This window comes from Camelus dromedarius, chromosome 25 (genome assembly GCF_036321535.1).
Source record: "Camelus dromedarius isolate mCamDro1 chromosome 25, mCamDro1.pat, whole genome shotgun sequence".
Taxonomy (NCBI): domain Eukaryota; kingdom Metazoa; phylum Chordata; class Mammalia; order Artiodactyla; family Camelidae; genus Camelus; species Camelus dromedarius.
The window spans coordinates 14502072-14516481 of NC_087460.1; the positions used below are offsets into that span (position 1 = coordinate 14502072).

Consider the following 14410-nt stretch of genomic DNA (forward strand, 5'->3'; position numbering starts at 1 on the left):
GCGAGTAGGAACGGGGGTGGGGAGGGAGAATTTACGTTCATTCTAGTTTGATCTTACTCTCCTTTCCTCTCCCTTATCTTTTTTTGTCATCATGGGGCACCAAAAAAGAATACAAGGTTTTAGGATCCTTTACAAAAGGTATAAACCAATCAAATGCCAAAAAGGCAATGTGCTAACCCAGTTAGGTTACCATTCATAGCACCTTTTATCAAATGACTTCAAAGTACTTTAAACATTAATATGATTCTTTTTGTTTGTTTTCTTTTAGGGAAAATTAAGGCAAAGAAATTGTGGCAGTCCGAGAATTAGCTATCAGAACAAGAAAACATAATGCAGGGCTATGGATCTGCTGTCTGTTTCAGTCCATGCACAGCTTTGTCTCTCTGATAGAAACCTAACTAAATAAAATTAAAACTAACTTCTGAATTTCGTAGGTAAAGGTCACCATGAACAATTTTTACGTTCCCCTTCAAGTAAAACAAAATAAGAAACAAACAAAAAAAGACCAAACAGAAGTGTTTTGTCAATTCACGGGTAAGTGCGTTAGAACTGGTTTCAGCCATGAACGCCCTCAGTGGCATCTACCTGGAGCTAAAACAAAGTATTCTTGTAGCCCAAAGCCATGAAATGAAAACGAAGCGTCCTTATAACGTGGTGTAAGGTAAGTATCCAGCAAACGTGAGGGGTGAACCCACATGAGTCAGAAAGCATTTAACAAAGACAGAACAAAGTTTTAAAAATCTGTTTTCACATTGTACATAATAACGATATAAAAACAAGTGTCTATTTTTTTTAATCCAGAGTGCTTAAAAACAAAACAAACAAAAACAAAAAAGAAATTGGCTCTAGATAACTGTGGCAATTAAATAACTAAAATGAGTGATGAGAGCATAAGTTAATTAAGACTGAACACGACCCTCCTATCAATTCAGTCGTTACGTATTAAACATCAGAACCTGACATTGTTGGGGCCAAATTTTTAAAAAGGAGAAGACTTATGGAAGGAGACGTGAAATTGTGTGAGTGAACATATGTGTATGTGTGCGTGTGTGTGTATATATATGTATATATATATATATATACATATATGTTGGAGATGAAAATTTGTTTTAAATACCTAACAACTTATTGGCTGCACTTCCAAATCAGAGCAGAATAAAATAGAAAGGGAGAAATAAATTATACATAACTTACTAATCTGGGAACAGCTGACCATTATTATTATTATTACTATTATTATTATTATTATTTTATCATCATCATCATTATTACAACACTAGCAAAAAGAGGCAGATCAAATGAAAATACAGTCATCAGAAACAAACAGAAAAACAAACAAAACAAAATCTCTGACATGCAGGTTATGATCAGCTCCTCCAAGCAAAACCCCAGAGCAAGTCTTTTGAGAGAGAGAAAAATAAAAAAGAATTTTTTTCTTCTTTCTATGTAAAAAAAAGAAAAATCAAACTTTAGGGTCAGGTTTGGGGGATGGGATAGGAAAATGATGACTGGAGTGAAAACCATAGCACATCCAAGCCACTGGTGGGAGTATTTACTGTCTGATGCTTCAGCAAAGACCATGGTGACTGACTTTAAGTGATTTTGCATCTACCTGTATGAGCCCTACAACTGCCCTGGCACTCGGCTGGCAAAATCTAAGTCCCATCACCATCAGCTGTGGCTCTCGGCACATACTCTGCTGGAATCAACCAAGCAGACGTCAGCGGATTCATCTTACAGCAAGAGTAGAGTAGTGGCAAAGATTGCTGGGCTTGGCCAGGCTCCATCTTGTTGGGGTGCAATGACTTTTGATCAAATCCTGCTTTTTATAGCATGAGATGCATATGGCCCACAATTCTGAAACGTAAATGGCCTCCACCTCATTTCATGGAGAGATGAAAAATACCTTGTAAAGATCATCGGTTCCATTTCCTGTTCAGGAAAGGATGGAATGTTGAAGAAACAAGCTAATTCTATGTTTCTGGAAAATGGGCAGATATATTCAAGGAAAACAAGGATTGTTTTGCTCGAAGTTATCAACAGGAAAAACAAACAGAAATCATTAAGAAGCAAACGTTAGTGGAACCAACTGACCAGGGAGAAGGGACATCTGGGAGCAGACTGATGGCAGCGTCCGTGTTACTCATGCACCCATTACACAGGGCCACCTGATTCATCCAATCGTCATCATAGCAGAGGTTTAAAGATATAATTTCTGAGCCCTGTAGTCATTAAGCTGTCACTTGAAGTGCAAAGTCAAGGTCAAGGCTGCTTCCAGACCAGTCACTTGGGGGGATGTGGGCTTTCATCCCCAGATGTGGGTTTAACTCGCAATGGTCCACTGTTATTCCTATTAGTACCATAATCACACACATACATACACACAAAAATCCAAGATCAGAAAATATTTTTTTCTCTAAATTTCTTAATGTCTCTCTTTCTCTCTCTCTTTTTCACCTGAGAACAGCACCTACAGTTTCCATTAAAAAAAAAAAAAAGTCAAATCTCACCAGCTGCTGGTATTTCAGGTTTTTCAAGGGATTGTCTAAGATATAACACTGTCCTAATTTAAGAAGGAACAGGGAAAAGGAAAGGGAAGAAAATCAACTGCGTCAACACTTCAGTACAAATTTGGCACTTGCTCAAAGATGTAGTGTGGTGTGCAATAGACAAAGTCCTCTAAAGAAAATGATTGCTTACTTTGCGGTGGATAGCAAGGAAGTTAAAAACAGGCTCTTTTTCCCTCTTTCCCCCCCATGCACAGACTTCCATCTTTAAAGTATAGAGATGGAGAAAGTGGAGAGAAGTAAAGAGAAATTCATCATCTTTCTTTTTTTTTTTTCTGTCAGGTGCATTACCAAAAAAAAAAAAAAAAAAAAAAAAAAAAAGGAAAGGAAGGAAAGGAAAAAACCCAGAACCCCCCCCCAAAACAAAACAAAACTTATTTCTTTTTAAAAATTGTAGCACAAAACAACAAAACACATTCACAAGCCACTTGTTGGCACTGTGTACCTGAGTGAGAATTTCTAGAACATTGTAGAACAAACAGCCATAAAGTTTATTAAAAAAAAAAGTTGACGGGTAAGACTTCAGTGCTTGGATGTAGCAGCTGAATTACTGGCATTATTTTACCCATAGCTTATTTCAATCTCTTGTTGTTGATATTGTTGTTTGCTTGTTGTATTTTTATTTCCTTTCCAAGCCTTTTGAGGCTAAGGTCTATTAGTCAGCTGATGTCCCAACTATTTAAGACTAACAGTTAAAGTAACAGTCAGTGTATGAGAAAGTTAATGTGCTTGGCCACTGGTAAGGATGAACCAGCTAGGGCTTCTTTAAGTCCTAAGGTCACAACCATCTTTCGACCCTTATCAGTTGGCTTGTCCTGCAATATGGTTTTCACTGTCACTCCCATAATCTACATCGGGATCATCCTCTTCCTCATCGTACTCATCATAAATCTCTCCGTTGATGTCCTCAGCCTGTATCTCTTCTTTGATATGTGGCTCCTCTCCTTTCACACCGTAAGTGCTCTGGATGACAGGCATCCCAGGCTCCGGGCTGCTCGACACGCTTGAGTGCTCAGAGGGCAGGTGAGGGGAGGGCATCCCGGCCATGGCGATGGCTCCAGGGTACACAACTCCAGCGGTGGCGATGGGGATCTGTGCTTGTTGCCTGTCAGAGAGGAAACCATGGGTGAGCGGACAGTTGGGTGCACGTCTGGCTGCATAACTAATTTGCTCTGCTTGTTCAACTCCAAGGTAGTGGGTTTCACCTGACATTTTCAAAACTGGATCCTCCTTTGACCCCAATGCCTTACTTCAATGCAGTGCTTTGTAAAGTACAAGGCCTTTGCGTGGGTTACCCATTGATTCTTAAAATGATTCTGTGTTGTTACCAATCTATTGTATGAAAAGAAACTGAGGTGCAGAAAGATAAAGCAGATGAACTCAAGTCCTTGACCCCAAGTTAAGGGTCACTTCACTGTGACACATCAAAACAGCTTTTAAAAAGAACTGAATCTAAAGATTCAATTTTAATGGAAAGCTCCTAAAGTATTAGAACTTCCCAAGTGAAACTTGACTGCCTAAAACTCACTGAAACTGAGTAATATCACCTCTTCCTTGAAATAAGTTTTGGTGGGGCGAGGAAGTAGGGCCAGCCTCACGGGTGAACCACCCCTGCAGTTGTACAGACCCCGGGGCTTAGAAAGACCTTACACTTGATTTAAAGTTCTGTTGTCACAATCTTGAAATTCTTGGAAACTCTGTAACAAAGACCCCACGTTTTCGTTTTACCCTGGGCTCTACAAATTCCGTGGCTGGTCTGAGGGGGAAGGGATTAATAGAAGATGTCCATTTATGCTTCTTTCATTCATTCATGTTTACTGTTTCCCCAAGGAGTGCTGGATTTTGCGCTCAGCATTGAGAAGAGTCATGCACTGGGATGTAAATCACAGATCCTTTGGACAGAGCAAGGGATACTTTCAGGGGAATGGAGGGGACAGGGCAGACTGGAAAAGGCTTTTTTCTAAGGTATCCTCTGGCCATTTTCAGAACAGTGTTTATTATTCTAAGAAGCTCCCAGGATGGATCTATCTATCTTATCTATCTATCGATCGATCGATCGACAAAATTCTGCAGAAGCAACGTGGCTGCAGGCCGCGCCTTAAGCAGCAGGGAAAGACACAGTGAGAGAGGCACCTGTAATTCAGAAGGAAACTTCCCCATTCACAACGCTCCGCCCTAAACAGAACCCCTACTGTATGTAATCTTCTAAGGCCACACATGTGCCTTGAGAGCCCAGAGTCCCCTCGATATTCAGAAACAAGTGCTTCTTGCTTCTGGAATCACTTTTATGTTGTATTGTCTCAACATAACTAAGTTCTTAGGGGTTGTGGAACTTATCACTGGGCAATCCTGCAAGTCAGGAAAAGCAGCAAGGAAAAGAACCAGGAAGACTCCTTAAGTGTCTAACAGCAAACTTCAAGATTGTTTCCTTCCAGATGTTTTATTTTCAAACCAGCCATGAGCAAAGCTCACGTTGGAGCCACTGTTCTAGGAGCGTGGAGTGGATTCACCTGGAAGTGTTCTTTCTCGGGACTATATGGGGGGGGGGGGGAGGTTAGTCTCTGTAAATACAGTGCTCAAGTTCTTTCTCAAAATGCTGCTGCGCAACTGAGCAAACACGTTTCACATCCCGCTAAGTGTAACAGGAAGTGCTCCCGAAGGGCGCGCGGCCGCCGGCCGTACCCAACATTGAAGTACTGCCGCATCTCCTGCCGCCGGTTCCGCATGATGGCCTTGTACTCGCCGATGCGCAGCTTCTTGCCGTCCACGAGGCACGTGCGCTTGGGCCGCGGCTTGTACTTGTAGTCCGGGTACTTCTCCAGGTGCTGCTTGCTGAGACGGGCTTGCTCCTCATAATATGGCTGTTTCTCTAGGTTTGTCATAGCTTTCCAGCGAGATCCTAGGGGGAAGAGAAGGTTAGCGTTCCCATTTGCCCAGCAGCTGAGGAGCCTAAAGAAAAAAAATAGAACTGAGAACATGAACATCTCAAGTGAAAACGCTGGCCAAATCCCAGAAATACATAAAAAGAGTATGATTCATGAGCTCTGACATGGGAGGTGAGATCCCACCAGCGCAGAGGTGTTGGTGGCCGTGTCTGCAAAGAAACTGTGTACCCAGAGACAAAACACTGAGCAATATTTTTTTTCTGTCTTGAATGAACAATTTAGCCAAACTTGTACATTATGTACTGAGAAGTTCACAGATGATTTAATGGAGATACCTTTCATTTCTACATTAGACCATGGTGTAACCCAACTGTGAACTAAAGAGTGATGCACAAACTTTTAACATATTTTGAATCTGAGGGGAACTGTCTAGTTACTGAGTATTTTTATGTGGGGGTACATTACTTACTACAAATATCTCTTACATGTATTACATATAATTCTCATTCTCCACCAAATGTTTAAGGATCCTTACATGATTACAGTTAAAAATTCATTTCATTAAAATTTTAATTATAAAAAGCATATTAATGAACATGCACTGGGTAACGACTGTGTGTTAGATCCTGTGCTAAAAACTTTACGTAAGTTGTTTCATTTTTACTTTTCACCATAACCTTATAACACAGCAATTATTTTCCAGTGATAAAACTGAAGTTCAAATAGATGAAGTAACTTACCCAAGGTCACACAACTATTAAATTGTAGATCAGTGACTCAAACTCAGGTTTGATGGAAGTGGAAGTGTGGTACCATGTATGTCCCTATAGCCCTGCCCCCACCTACTACATATGACCCAGCAGAGGTCAAAACTTACAATAAGAAGTGTGTGTTCAGCAGTATTTTTCCCTTGTAAATCACCTGCAGTCATCTGTTAAAATGTCACTTCCTGTGCTGTAGTATGCATTACTGATGTTAACCCAAATTGGTTTTCCCTTTCTTTTCACATTTAATTCTGGTTTGGATTCAACTACGATGGTGAGAAACAACTGTTTGAATCTTAATTAGAATAGTTTATGCTAGTTTTCAATATAGATATGATTTAAAGTTTTGATTCTATCATATGGCTATGTGTAGGGGGTAATAGAAGTAGTAATAATGTTTATTTTCCACTAAGCATGTGAGGAAAATCCATTCGCAGATGAAATGTGTTTATCTGCAAGTAATCAGCTCAACTCTAGCCAGATCCACAAAGACCAAAATCACTGGAATGAGGAGATCCCTGCCAAAGACGTCCTAGCACTGCTGCCTCTACCTGCCTTCCAAAGTCACCTGAGCAAGCTCTTCAGCCTTCTGCATGAGCTCATTGCTCAGCCTTAACTCCGAATCTCAAATGCAAACCAGCTTACTGGTGAACAGCGCTTTCCTACAGATGCAGAGAATTGCTCAATACTGGCAGTTATATCTGTTAAAGGAACGCGAAGAGCATCTCTTCCCTTAGAACTGTTTCCTATTGGAACAGATGTTGGCTGGGGTGGCGGGGGGGGGGGGGGTATCTCCACGTAGGTGTCACAAAGATTTATAAACAGATTTTTTTTCCAATCTAGACAGCCAATATGATGTTATTATATTAACAACAGAAACTTAGGTTACAGTTCAAATAATAGAGTCGATTTTTCTATTCCTTTCTCAAACTTGTATTTCAATGCTGTGTCCAACATTGAGTCAGCTGGTCGGGCCGTATCATTTGTACAATCTCACACTCCTTACTGACCAACATCATTCTCCAGAGGTACCCGAAAATCATTATGTTGTTCTCAGGGCCGATATAAACACAGGTAAAGCTATAATAGTGTTGAATTGGATCAATTCTTCTTGTGGAGTTTCTTATAGGTATGTATTTCAGAATTCTGGATCTCATAATAGGGAGTGGAAAAGAAACAACTTGCTGAATTATTACAGAAATTGAACAGTGGATCAAGAATGGTTGACTTAAGTTCACTGGCTCTTTTTATCACCACAGAGAACAAAGAAACTAGCATTCTTAGCTAGTATAGGAGCTGCCAAAGAGTCTTCCCTAAGTCTAACTTTTCTATAAGCTCAAAAAAGAATATGTTTCTCTAAGTAAAAAGGATGTTTTTGCCTCATAGTAGCCTGCTTGGAATGTAAGAGCTATTTTTAGATTTCCTACTATGTGCATGATGCTGCATTAACTACTGGATATGCAGGGGTGAATTCTTATGGTTCTTATTTCTTTGGAGCTCTTATGCCAGTGGAGAAGAAATTTATTAAATAGCTAAGTACAAAATGTATTATTTTAATTATAATGTGCAAAGTACGGGAAGGTATGAGGACATATGATAAGGAGGTGGGACCAGTCTTCAGTAGGTCAGGAAGGCACTGCTGCAAAGAGGACTCCTCTAGGGCTGGGAAAGAGAAGAGCATCTCACAGAGGAAAAGTAGAATGGTCCAGGCCTCGCAGTGCGAAGGGGGCCTGGAGGAACTTAAGGAAAGTTGTTCTGGCTAAAATGCACAGGAGAAAAGGATGATAAAAGATGTGTAAATTCTCAAATAAGTTGGCTTCTAACTCTGGCACGAATTGGAATCAAAATATTTTGATACTGGATAATATAATTTCTCTGGAAGTATCCCTGAATTCTATGCTACATTTTAAAATATGGTCATATCAGACATACAGTGTACATCACTACACTTCAATTTAAAAATATGATATTATAAAATAAATACATAAATAAAAAATGGTTTTTAAAAAAATATGGTCATATCATTGTTACACGTCTGTTCAAAATTAAGAATTAAGGTACCATTTTGACCCAGTTAATACTTAAGCTACTTACTCCATTTTATGACAGAGCAGAACAGTGGTTTGATTTGGTGGCAAACAGTTTACTTTTTTTATTAATAACTTTTGAAGGGTAACCCCTTCACCAAATGACAGGTGTGGTTTTGGTTTTAATGGCTCTGCAGGTACAACCACCGTCTGTAACTGTGATGTAAAGCCCTGAAAGACACTAAATGAGAATGGCAGGACAGTGCTTTAGGTGTCTCCAGAAGAGGTGAAAACATCTCCTCGATTTGGGTGTGGCTGGTTGCTCACCCTGGACCACGTACAGGGAGTAAGTTCCCTGTTCTGTTCAAAGGACTGGGCTTCTACAATAAAAAAAAGAGTGAAGTATACATTTAGGCGCTTCTCCTGATGATGAAACGGAAGATTCAGTCAAAAAGATGCGATGTTCAAAATAAGAAAAAAAAATTGGTCTTGGAAGTGCTCTTTTCCTTTCTAAATCTGGCAATACAATAAAAATGGAGAGTTTGAGCTGAGCAACAGTGTCATCTCCACGGGGTCTGTAATGAATTTGCACATTTTCCTCCAACTACTGTATATCTAATCAGAAAAAGATGTCCCCCATCCCCTGATCTAGCGCCAAACAGTAAAAGGTGATTCCTTATGTTAACAATTTCAGCAGAATGGCTTATTAAAACCAGATTTTAGGGTATTATAAAATGCTTAGAAGCCCTTTAAAATGTCAACTAGGATCCCCAGAGACCACGTAAAATGTCAGCCCAGCTCAGGCGCCTGTTTTAAGCAGAATGAATTAGCGGCGTGCTGTCGGAGGCTGTTATCCAAAACAATCAGGAAAAAGGAAAACATCAAGCTTTCTTTGTACTTTTATATGAAATGAGCCATTTAGAATGATCTTGCGGGTATTTGAAGATCACTCATTTATTTGAAGCTATGACTAAATACTGAGGCCCGGAACACCTCAGTGGGCTTTTTCCCTGCTATATCTTTAATTAATACAATTTCACTGGAAAATCTTAATTAAATTAGGCAGCATTCTCTTTCATGTAGCCTATTATGATACAATCATATGATCATTCTAATATTCTCTCCTTCAAACCAGAAAGACATTCTTTTAGTCCTCTTTTTCCATGAAGGCTTTTGCTCTATTTCCTAAAATACTTCATGTAATCAAACAGATACTTCTCTTATACTTAGGATGGAGTTTTAATCAGTGATTATTATTATTTTTTTTAGAATTCAGACACATAAATTGAATGATTTAAAGACAGGTTAAACAATCTTAACTTTTAGTTTGTTTTTTTAAAATTTATTTTGACATTTGGGGACTTCTAATTTGAGAACAACTAACATTAAAATATGAAATAAGTTTATGATACTGAAAACATGGGTAACTGAAAGTAAAAATTAAAAAATGCATATTTGACATCTTCTGTGTCTTGACAATCTAAACTGGTTTTCAGTGGTAGTACTAGGACAGCCCACCCCCACCCAGACAACACGCTGAATTCTATAGTCTGCAAAGAAAAAGAATAAATACGGTCAATACCAATGTTGGTTTATAGGAAAAGAATATTTTTCCTACTCTTAGTACAAATATTTTTAGATTTTTAAAGAAGAGAAAATATTACAACAACTAGTATAGAAACACACAGCTAAATTAGCTACAGAATTTGGGCATAATTTCTTGACGAACATGGACTGCTTCATCATCAGAAGAAAATGCTCAGTGATGGCGCTTACTGCTTAGATAAGCAGAAAACACGAGCTGTCGGGCTTCCAAACCCCATGTCTTTCAACAAATGCAGAAAACAGAACCGTACCTTTCCTTCATACTTCACTTGGCCCTCAATACTTTTCTTACCCAGTATCTTGCTGATGTTGGAGTTGTGCATGTCAGGAAAGGCTTGAAGGATTTTCCTTCGTTCATCTTTAGCCCACACCATGAAGGCATTCATTGGACGCTTTATGTGGGGTTCGTTGCTACCACGCCCCCTGGATTCTCTGTAAATTCTTGATTCTGAGACTCCAGCACTTCCTAAAAACAGGCAACATGGCTTCACATTAGTGTCAACACTTCTGGCAATTCTCTTCTTTTGTGATTTGTTCTCAGTCTAAGATACCTGAAGACAAAAAGTACATTTGATACTGGTACTTCCAGTTCTTGGGGCACATGCCTGCTTAGGACGTTTCTGTGATAAGCCTTGTGGTGGCAAATGTTTTACTTATATTTTTTAATCCATTTCTAATATATTTTTCCTTTCTTTCAATGGACTATGGACTGTTTCACCACTTACTTTAAAGAGGACACCAGGAACTTGAGTATGTGATCTTTGATGCAAACTGGAAAGAGAACAGTTGGATTGATCCATAGGTATACCGCTGCTGTTGAAATATTAAATAAGTCAAAGAGCTCACAAAATTGTGAAGCACCAATCTGTTCAGCAGAATGGACAACAGGTAAGGATGTGTCTCTGCTATCTAAAGACTGTTAGGACATAGCCTACTCATGCCCTTTTCTCTCTCTGAGGTTGTATAAATAAAAACACTGCTAAATAAATGTTTGAGGTCAAAACACAATATAGATATTTCCTGTAATATGTTTGGCTTTTCTTTGAAATTATGTGCTAATAACTGCATGAAATATGCTGATAAAGCAGTGACAGTCTGGTCCCTGAAAGATGTTTGAAAATGGCAGAAAAAGAACAAATGAATAGTTACATTACTATGGCTTCTTAGGAAGTGCACAGTCACATATTTAAGGTGAAAAATAATATAATGAATTCATTCCCCTTAGTTTTCTCCCTGACATCTGAGTTATCCAAAGAGACCCACTGATAGTCACATTCCATTCAGCAAGACTCAGGGTGATGAAATGCAAGCAAGAGTCACATGGATCCTGTGGGAGCCGCAGTCACTCCTCCAGGCTTTATCTGACTTTGTACATTGGATTCAGCAGATTAAACTGCTTCCAGAGATACTTGAATTTAAGCACAGCAGATAAGGAGAAACAGAATAAAATGTAGAACTCTGACACCAAGTTGTCCAGGGTTTTCATTTCAGAAGATGAGAGAGATATACTTCTGTAGTGTGTAAAAATGTAAAATATTTTTGGGGTTTGGGGCTTATATAATCAATAAAAGCACTGCTTTTCTTCCTCCATACTCCTTTTCCTTTCTTAATTTGAAGGAATAGAAATTAACCCAAATTACCCAGACTTGAAGACCCTGTAGCAGCAAACAAAAAACACAGCATATTAGGAGCTTCTCATTATTTCCCTTTCAATAATATGCTCTTTGGTCTGACAAAGATTAGAAAATATTTTGCATACAAGCATGACTGAATTTAACAAATAACAGCAACAGAAGTGTTGATGTTTTAATGCTGATTACCATGGGTATATTTTATCATGCTAATACAACTTAAAATTTATGAAATGTGTTATTACCAGTAATTGTCTTTTTATTGACAAAAATGAGTGCTAATATATGGTGACATCTTTCTAAAATGGGTTTGTAACTAGCAAATGATCATTTGCACATCTGTCTTTCCTTGTTCTTACACCTTACAGCAACAGAAGCAATAAAATGAACATTATGTGACTTCATCAAAGCTAAACAAGCTCTTTGTATGTAAGATAAACTTAGGCCAGCTTTAAATTAGCCTAAGCAAAGCAGAAAATAGAAGGAAATGTTTGGATATAATGGGCTAGAAGAACACAGATTTCACTTGGATATCCATTTCAGTAAAACTTGGTCTCGATAGAATTACCGGGTTACATGCTCAAGTCTGGCTAGTCCCTTGGCTAGCTCAGAACTGGACTTAAAAGCAGAGTTGGCCCCAGGCACAGAGTAGACAGGTGTGTATTTTGGGGGATTCACAGAAGTCCCTCTGTCCTAAAGTATGCTTCTCACTGGTGTGCCCTCGTGCAGGCTTTGCTGTATGCAGGGAGCTTCTGCCATAGTAACAAAGTTGAGGGCTGTGCTCTTAAGATGCGTGCATGTCACCTGACACTGGAATGAGGTCCCCTCGTTAGGACTCAGCATAAGAGGACTCGCACCTCCTTTTTCCCTCTTTGCTATGCTATTCGAATTAGAGCATCTATTTTTCCTGTCGTCCTTGTGGATGCTTAGAATGTTCGGAGATGCTGCAGACGACTGCAGTCTCGAGGCACAGGAGGGAAGCATGCGGCTGCACAGCTGGAGTCCCAGACGGGGTGCAGAGGGAAGGCAGGGCACCGGACTGCATGGCACATGGGATAAGAGGGAAGGGCTCCCAAGTGCAAGAAACCATCCTGAAAATGTCCTCTGAGCCATGTGCTCTCGTCCAGATTTGACAATGAAAATTTAAAGCTGAGCTTACAGGGACACATTTCTGAAAGGTTTGTATCAGGTGTGAAAAACAGGGCAGAGAAAGATGGGGAAGATGGTGACTGAGAGCATTTGCTTTAGAACCACGTGATCTTGAATCCAAGACCTGCCTTTGGCACTTACGGCCCGGAAGTCTTGGGAAAAAATGACTCCAAATTCCTAAGGGCCAATCTCTTTCTCAGTAATAGTACTTACTCATCTCACAGGTTGTGCTGGGGAGTAATGAGGTGATTTATGCAAAGCACCCGGCAGAGTGCTTGGCACAGGGGAACCCCCCAGTCCATGTGAGCTCTTATTGTAATAATCGGGTATGAGGTGGCTGTCTTGTATGTTGTTTTTATTACTTTTAATTGGCACTAAATAGACACTTCTGCATGCTATAGGAATATATGCGAAAAATTTCACAAACCATCAGAATCTCCACTCATATTGAAATCCATCATGGCATGGCTAAATTTTCCTTCTTCGTTCTGTTTAACTGCCAGTTGCTGAGTCAGACTCTCCAGTGTTGTTTTTTCCTTTAAAAAAGAAATTTATAATGAGGACTCAATCTGGAAATTGTAATTATTCAAAGACATTTTTTTTTTCCCTGGGCCGCATATAATAAATACATTCGCTTCTGGAAGGGGTGAGATGTCGATTTATTCACCTTTGCACGTTCAGCCCATGATACTGAGGTAATTGAAGCAAATGATCAGCAGGAGATTTGAAGGAACTTAGAAGCCCCTATATGGTCTTGGCATTTGGCTTTGATAAGCCTGAAGGAGGTATGCTGGGATTCTTGGAGACAACCTTCCCAAATCACAAAATGTGCATAGAAATTTCATGGAAGCAACCTGTTTTTACAACATTTGGAAGGCCTGCTTTATTTTTAGCCAGACAGTAAAAGTATAGAAGTGGCATGGGGCCCAGAGAAAGTCTTCCAATAGTCAGGTGACCAAATGATAGAACCATAATTCGCAGTAGTGCCCTCTTGTTGCCATCTCCCTACATGCCATCTGCATTCCTCATGCAAGGGTAATGAAGACGTTTAAATATTCATTGCTAACTGCTTGTCAAGTCTCTGTACATTCAATGTGAGTGCCTGCTACTTGGACTACAATTTGATTTGGATTGCTAAGCCAAAATATTGAGTTGGCGAATTATTTGAGATACAAATATACCAAAATTAGATCTGCAAAGACATCAAGTCATTTGAAAGCATGCAGTGCATGATTTGAATTCATGCATGGAGAACATGGCACTACAAACCAAATTATTTTCAAGAAAAATCTAATGCTTAATCTAAACCCCATGAGATTTTAAACTACTTTCAAATTAAGTAATTGGGTAATTTTAAGAACAGAAAAGCATACAGTAAAAGGTTTACAACTTTCTTTAGCACTCCCCATCATTGCCCTGAGGATGATGTGGTTCCAAACAGCTTTAAGGAAAGCACCTATTGGATTTCATAAAATTTGCTCATGTTTCTTTATAATTATGCACCTCATTTTTGAAGGGACACAGTCATGAATCACACAAGTGAACCACAGTAATTGTGGAGTAGCTATTAACACAATAAAATGTTCACAGAAAATAATCAACTATTTAAGATAGTATCACAGGTAAAGGGCCCAACAAACGTTCCCACCAAGAGCCAAGAGGGCATGGAAATTCCTCATAGAGTAAGTATAGACTTTATCTCTACAAAACTCTCCGACAGTGTTACAATTGTACACACGTGATGAAAAAGTCACTTAATTTAGTTGCCCTGGAACCCACGTC

General features: G+C 39.3%; 1 protein-coding gene across 9 annotated transcripts in view; it reads right to left on the reverse strand.

The window, feature by feature from the left end:
• Positions 1–2239: 2239 nt before the first annotated feature.
• Positions 2240–14410, reverse strand: part of SOX5 (SRY-box transcription factor 5) — an 899287-nt gene continuing 887116 nt past the window's right edge. For 6 of the 9 annotated variants that reach the window (XM_031443965.2, XM_064479110.1, XM_031443964.2 and 3 more), the window contains 4 exons: positions 13056–13164; positions 10141–10314; positions 5250–5466; positions 2877–3672 (listed from right to left, as the gene is read on the reverse strand). In XM_031443965.2, coding sequence (XP_031299825.1) covers positions 3369–3672; positions 5250–5466; positions 10141–10314; positions 13056–13164 — 804 coding nt within the window. In that variant the 3' untranslated portion in view covers positions 2877–3368. Of the gene's footprint in view, positions 3673–5249; positions 5467–10140; positions 10315–13055; positions 13165–14410 lie in introns of all 9 variants that reach the window. The other 3 variants (XM_031443969.2, XM_031443963.2, XM_031443970.2) reach the window with 2 other exon arrangements.